This window comes from Macrotis lagotis, chromosome 4 (assembly GCF_037893015.1).
Source record: "Macrotis lagotis isolate mMagLag1 chromosome 4, bilby.v1.9.chrom.fasta, whole genome shotgun sequence".
Taxonomy (NCBI): domain Eukaryota; kingdom Metazoa; phylum Chordata; class Mammalia; order Peramelemorphia; family Peramelidae; genus Macrotis; species Macrotis lagotis.
The window spans coordinates 124490623-124497388 of NC_133661.1; the positions used below are offsets into that span (position 1 = coordinate 124490623).

The following is a 6766-nucleotide window of genomic DNA, read 5'->3' on the forward strand; positions in this document are numbered from 1 at the left end:
TTGGGGGAGTATTCTCACCATCTGGATCATGAGGTAATATTTTATAAAAACCTTTTATTCTTTTCTTTGTTGCTGGGATAGATTTTCACGAATAAAATGTAACCCTGAAAAACTTAGCCAATGAGTTGAAAGGGAGGGGACTTGTGGGGGCGGTGCATAAAGTTTCACCACTTTATGTGAGATTGTGAGTCTGTCCTTTTTCTCCAGAAAAACAATTAAAACCTTCATTTTGCTCAGAATCAGTCTGTAGATATTCTTAGGGGATTTTTATCCCACACAAGATCAAAAGAAAAGAACATGAAAAAGAGTAAAGTTTTAAAAAAGTATACTTTGATCTGAATTCAGAATCCATCAATTCTTTATCTTGATGTGGAATCAAATTTTCCTTTGTATTTCTTTGACTTGTTTTTAAATAAATTTCCTTTAATTGTCTTTTTCCTGAGTTTTGCTTCATTAAGCAGAATGAATAAATCAGGCCAGAATTATTTCCTTTTAAACAGTAACCTTGTCAAAAAAATTAAATATTTATCTGACATGATCTGTTCTGCTCCTCTAATTTGTTTATATTACCCACCTATTTGGGACATTGCCTTGGTATTTGGTAGGAGAATTTGGCAGGACAACAAAAACGCATATCCTTTGACCCAGCAATACCACTACTGGGTCTATACTCTAAAGAGATGATGAAAAAGGGTAAAAACATCACTTGTACAAAAATATTTATAGCATCCCTGTTTGTGGTGGCAAAAAATTGGAAATTAAGTGAATATCCTTCCATTGGAGAAAGGCTTCACAAACTGTGGTATATGTATGTCATGAAACACTATTGTTCTCTTAGAAACCAGAAGGGATGGGAATTCAAGGAAGCCTGGAAAGATCTTGCATGAACTGATGTTGAATGAGATGAGCAGAACCAGAAAAACACTGTACACCCTAACAGCAACATAGGGGTGATGATCAATCTTGATGGACTTGCTCATTCCTTCAGTGCAACAACCAGGGAAAATTTTGGGCTATCTGTAATGGAGAATACCATCTGTATCCAGAGAAAGAATTATGGACTTTGAACAAAGACAAAGGACTATTTCTCTGTCATCACATTCAAATGAGATCAAAACAGACTGCCTTCTGTGGGGGATGGGGGGAGGGAAGCAAGAATGGAAGAAAAATTATAAAACTCAAAATAAATACAATCTTTCTTAAAAAAAAGGTAAGTTAGGAATAGCTAGGTGGTGCAGTGAATAGAAGACAGGCCCTGAAGTCAGGAGGACCTGAGTTCAAATCCATCCTCCGACACTTAAAACAATTACCTAGCTGTGTGACCTTGGGCAAATCATTTAACATCATTGCCTTGCCAAAAAAAAAAAAAAAAAAAAAAAGGGTAGCTAGACAGATAGTATTGAGCCTGGAAGACAAGCCGTTTCACCTTTGTGAATTCAAATCAAAGAACTAGCTGTGTGATACCCTGGGCAAGTAATTTAACCTTGTTTGCTTCAGTTTCCTCATCTATAAAAAAAGAACTGGCAAACTACTTCATGATTTTTACCAAGAAAACCTCAAATAGGAACCATGAAAAGTGAGACACCACTCAAAAATAACATTCTTCATCAAAGCAAACTGGTTCTTTGGGATCTCTGCTTCCTTTTCTGGATAATCAATAACAATCCCTTTAGTAAGTTCTGGAATTTTGCAAGAAACAAAGTCAAGCTCAATGACCTATAGAAGATTCCATTCTCTTCCCCTTTTGGGAAAATCAGGACAACAATTGACCCTCCCAATTCTATTCTCTCCAATTCTCTGTGGTCTTTCAAAAAAATCACTGAGAACCTCAGCAAGAGCATGTCCAAGATATTTCAACACTCCACTAGATAATTCATCTGTGCTAGATAACTCTGAACTCACGGAGGACACTTTACGACTACTTTGAGTATTAAATCCCTAATAGTAATCTTCACTCTGTCCTTTCCAATTCAAAAATCATTCTCATCAGAGAAAACAAACAAGAAAAGAATCAAAAAGTTCTGGCACCAGTTTTCATTACTACTTTCCTCCCAAAACAAAAGGCTAGGGACAGCTAGGTCCACAGTGGAAGAGCACCAGCCCTGGAGTCAGGAAGACCTGAGTTCAAATATGGTCTCAAACACATAATTGCCTAGCTATGTGACCTTGGGCAAGTCACTTAACCCCACTGCCTTGTAAAAACTAAAAAAAAAAAAATCCCAAAATTGGCTTTTCCCTTATTTGATTGTCCTTTTCCCCCAAAATACTTTGAAAATCTTTTTTTTTAAGCCTTAGGTTTATCAGCAGCCTCGACTTTCTAAGCTTTTAGTATTCTTGAACTTATTCTTACAGTTAAGTCTGTACAAAAAAGCCTTGCTTTTGTATTCCTCTTCTGTCACCAAACTTTCAACAAGAGCTCTAGTATTCCCATCCAGAATTTGAATGACCTCATTTCCCAACCGTTTTGTTTGACCATTCAGTAGCCACTCCCCTAAGAAAGTTCAGACTACTTATAGAAGTTGAGCCAACAACTATCTAATACCAGTAGCAGGAAACAAGTGGTAAGAAAATTAAGCAACCATGGTGATTGAAATTACTAGAATTTAAAACCTTCATGAGGAAGGGTAGGGGGAGACACACACTGACATACCAGGAGCAGGATTGGAGAAATAAAGCTTCTTTTTGCTATTCTTAATAGAACCAAGCCTTCCTCCAGGATTCAACTCAATTCAATAAATATTTATTCCAGGAGGGAAATACTTAACAAGTCAGTTCTAATATTCAACTTTGGAGGAAAATATATAAAAGTCACATTTCTAGCTCTCTTCAACATCAAGTCAGAACCATAAAACTACCTAAGACTGAGTTGCTAACTACTCCTTCCAAGAATCTTGGTTAACTTTACCTAGCTGTGAAAAGCATCACCCTAACAAAGCAAACGAAAGAGAAGATAATAGAGTTATCTTCAGTGTTTAACCTAAATTAAAACATCTAGGGCAGGTTTTTAATTTTAATTTTATTAAAAATTTTAAATAATTTTAATTTTAGTCTTTTCAATGAACAAAAATATTTTCATTCTCCCCCCCACTTTCCATTTAAAATAAAACAAGACAAAAAAATCTTGTAACACATAAATAAGCAAAGTTAAGGGAAACAAATTCTTGCTTTAGTAGGACAAAGGAGGAGTTCTAAGGATCCACAGATTAAGATTAAGATCTGTGAAATTCAATGGAAAAATATACATGTGGGTGTGTGGGGGGAGGGAGATATATATATATCTTTATTTCCACTAACTGAAATTTATAATTTACTTCATTTAAAAAAAACATGATTCTGAGAAGAGATTCATAGGCTTCACCAGACTGTCAGAGGGATCTTTGACACACAAAAGTGAAGAATCCAGATCTAAGGCTATTGGTCAATACACTCAAAGTCCTCTGAGAGTAAAATTTCAGGAACTGTCTGCTTCCTTTCTATCTCTCCACTGGATGTTAGAATAATAGCTATTAGCAGTACTGAGCAACCAAACTCCATCTATCCTTATCAAATTTGCAGCTTCATCATCTGAACCAAGAAATCTATCTACTGACTTAAAAAGATGGCTTGTTTGAATTGTGTTAAAATAAAAGAAAGTCATTCTAAGTGTTGAAATGAGGGGTTAACCTATTAGTAAAAGGAGCTTAATAAATAGCATGGGTTTTGACATGCCTTGGTTGCTCAGTTTTGGGGAGGAGCTACTTTCTACACCAAGGGTTCCTAATCATTTTTATGTCATGGTCTGCTTTGGCAAGGTGGTCAAATCTATGGACCCCTTCTCTGAATAATGTTTTTAACTGTACAAAACAAAATACACACAATTACAAAGGAAATTAATTATACTGGGATAGTTACCAAATCTTGTTTTAAAGAATGTCCATCTGCTCTAGACCAAAGTTATATCTTACATATTTAGGGGACTCTTTATGACCTCATTTCTAGATAAAGAAGTCTTTGGGAACTATAACTTAAGGATATGGTATTTAACATTGCCTTCTTTAAAAAAACATACAAACAAGTATGTTTGTTGTTTCTCTTCTCATTTTCATTGCATTTTAAGATGTCCCAGTCTATCAGGTAGAGGGGTCACATCTTTAAAAACATGCATTTTTAAAAAAATAAACAAAATGGGGCAGCTAGGTGACCCAGTGGATGGAGTCGGGAGGATCTGAGTTCAGATGTGACCTCAGACATTTATTTAAAAAGTATCTAGCTATAGAACTCTGGGCAAGTCACTTAGCCCCATAACCTAGCAAAAACCAAAACCAAACAAACAAAACTCTCTAGGGGACTAAAGTTCAAAGTAGTCATTTGAATTGCAGGTTCCTCATGACAAATAATACTAGTGAATTTTCCTTACTTCAGTCACTTTTCTCCAACTTTATGAACAGTGTGAAGTCAACAAATGGGCTGGTAATGCAAACCAGCCAAACCATTTCTAAGATTTTCATGGCACCTGCTTTCTATGTCCACCGATGTTTGCCTTGCTCTTGACCAATGGAAATACTGGAAATGAAAAATGTCCTTGAGCTCCCTGCCCCACTTTCTCACGCTCAAGATCTGTGGCTTTAACAACCGGGACACCAAAGATAAAGATAAAAGCTAACGGTTTTTTAGTTTTTGTTCTACATATACTCTCTCACTTGACCTCACAACCCTGTAAAGGAGTTAATACAGGACTTGGGGGTTAACCCATCTGACAGAAGACAGACCTCTAGGATTCCTTTTATATATTAAATTTATGATCCTATGAGGCTCTGGTCAGTTGACTACTTCCCCACAGTCAGGATTTGGGTAGGACTTCAAGCAATAAACATTTATTAAGCACCTGCAGGTGCAGCATTGACCACCGGATTTGAATCCAGGTCTCTCTCTCAACTCCAAGTCTAGACTGTTTTCCACACCACCACAGTTTCTAAATATTGCTGAGGTCCGGTAGTGCATAGTTCTTTGTGGGCAGAAAATATTCCATTTGTTTCTTTTCTTCTCAAAAGTTGACTCTTTCAGGAGCACCTGGTTTCAAATTCGGTCTCGGACACTTAATAATTACCTAGCTGTGTGGCCTTAGGCAAGCCACTTAACCCTGTTTGCCTTGCAAAAAAAAAACAACCTAAAAAAAAAGTTGACTCTTAAGAGATGTTTGTTGAGTATTAGTTGCTCATGAAGTTACTCCCACCCCCACTCTTTTCTTGCACTTCAGCCTCCATCTCCAGCCGTGGGGATTCTGCTTCTGATTGGTCAATCTTAACCATTTCTAATCTGATCTAGAGATCAAAACAAACAAAAAAATGCCCAGAACAGGGGCGGCTGGGTGTCTCAGTGGATAAAGCACCGGCCCTGGAGTCAGGAGTACCAGGGTTCAAATCCGGCCTCAGACACTTACTAATTACCTAGCTGTGTGGCCTTGGGCAAGCCACTTAACCCCATTTGCCTTGCAAAAACCTAAATAAAAAAAATGATCAAATCAATCCTCCACCAGCACCTCTGGCTCCAGAAGCAGTAATCCACCCTAGCTACCATCCCTGTTAAAGGCTGTCCATAAAAAGAGGCTCTAGCCCTCGGCCCCGGTCCTCCTCACCTCCCTCCCTAGTAAGATGGAAGCTTCTTGAGGGCCGGGGTCGCAGCTTGCTCATTGGCTTTGGCATCGCCCCGTTTCTCTTAAGCACTTGATGTTTCTTCACGCCTTCTTCCTAAACCCAAAGCTCCAGCTCCAACCTCAACTCCGAGGGGCCCCGGGGGTAATTACCAAAGGGCTCCAACAAGCGGGTTCACAGCATTGTTTGTCTCACTTGAGCCTCGCAACTCAGTTACTTAATTGTAACTATTAGTTCCATTTCCTAGGTAAGGAAACCGAGCCTCAGAAAAGTTCAGTCACCTTCGGATGGCCCAACTCCGGACTCAACCAGGTGTTCCAGACTCCAAGTCAAACACTTTCCCACGCTGTCGCTAGTGTTATCCCTAGGCGACCGCCAAAGTCTCTGAATGTTTGCTTAAAATTAAGACCAATAGCTTAGAGGGGAGGAAGAAGGAAAGATGCGGGTGCAACCTCCCAGGGCCGGGGCAAGTGACCCAGCCCAGCTGCTGAGCAAGCCGCCCCCCGAGCCCTGCGCCCTCCGCGGCCCCGCACCTCATGGCTGCCGTTCGGGGCCGCTCCCTCGGCCCGCTGGGCTGGTCCCGGTGGAGCCCGGGGTGCGGGCGGGTCGGTCCCGGCCCGGCGCAGCGAGCCCAGCCTGGCCCGCCCAGTCCTCACGCCGGCTCAATTTCCCCGCACAGTCCCAGGGCGCAAATTTCAATCAGGACGCCTGGGAGGAGCCGCGCTGCCATTGGTCGGAGGGCGACGACGCCCCTCCCCTTGGCCGGGAAGCCCAGCCCCGGCCCCAGCTGAGCCTGGGGAAAGGGGCCCGGACCCAGGCTGGGAGGGATCGTCCGCCGTTCGGCCCCGGGATTGGAGAAAGAGGACTTTGGCAGGGCGGGGGAGGAGAGGGAGGCGCCCCAGGAACCGTAGGGACCCGGGAGTTAGGAACCCAACTTCTTCACCCAAGGTGCAAGAGATTGAACTCCTTCCCCTCTACAAAGTGCGGACTTTTTAACCCCTCAGAAAAGGGTCCTGCAGCTAGCTCTTTAACAAAGGCCCCGGGCGCCCCGCTCCTCCGCGTGTGGGGCCTCTATAGCCCTGCTAGGGCGGCTTCTTTGGCACCCTGGCGGCCCTGCCATTCTAGAGCTCTGAGAG

At 41.5% G+C, this 6766-nt stretch overlaps 1 protein-coding gene across 2 annotated transcripts in view; it reads right to left on the bottom strand.

The window, feature by feature from the left end:
* The window catches only part of LOC141521462 (protein regulator of cytokinesis 1-like), a 38597-nt gene extending 32315 nt beyond the window's left edge, over positions 1 to 6282 (bottom strand). For both annotated transcript variants that reach the window (XM_074234050.1, XM_074234049.1), the window contains exon 1: positions 6164 to 6282. In XM_074234050.1, coding sequence (XP_074090151.1) covers positions 6164 to 6168 — 5 coding nt within the window. In that variant the 5' untranslated portion in view covers positions 6169 to 6282. The remainder of the gene's footprint in view (positions 1 to 6163) is intronic.
* Positions 6283 to 6766: the final 484 nt, after the last annotated feature.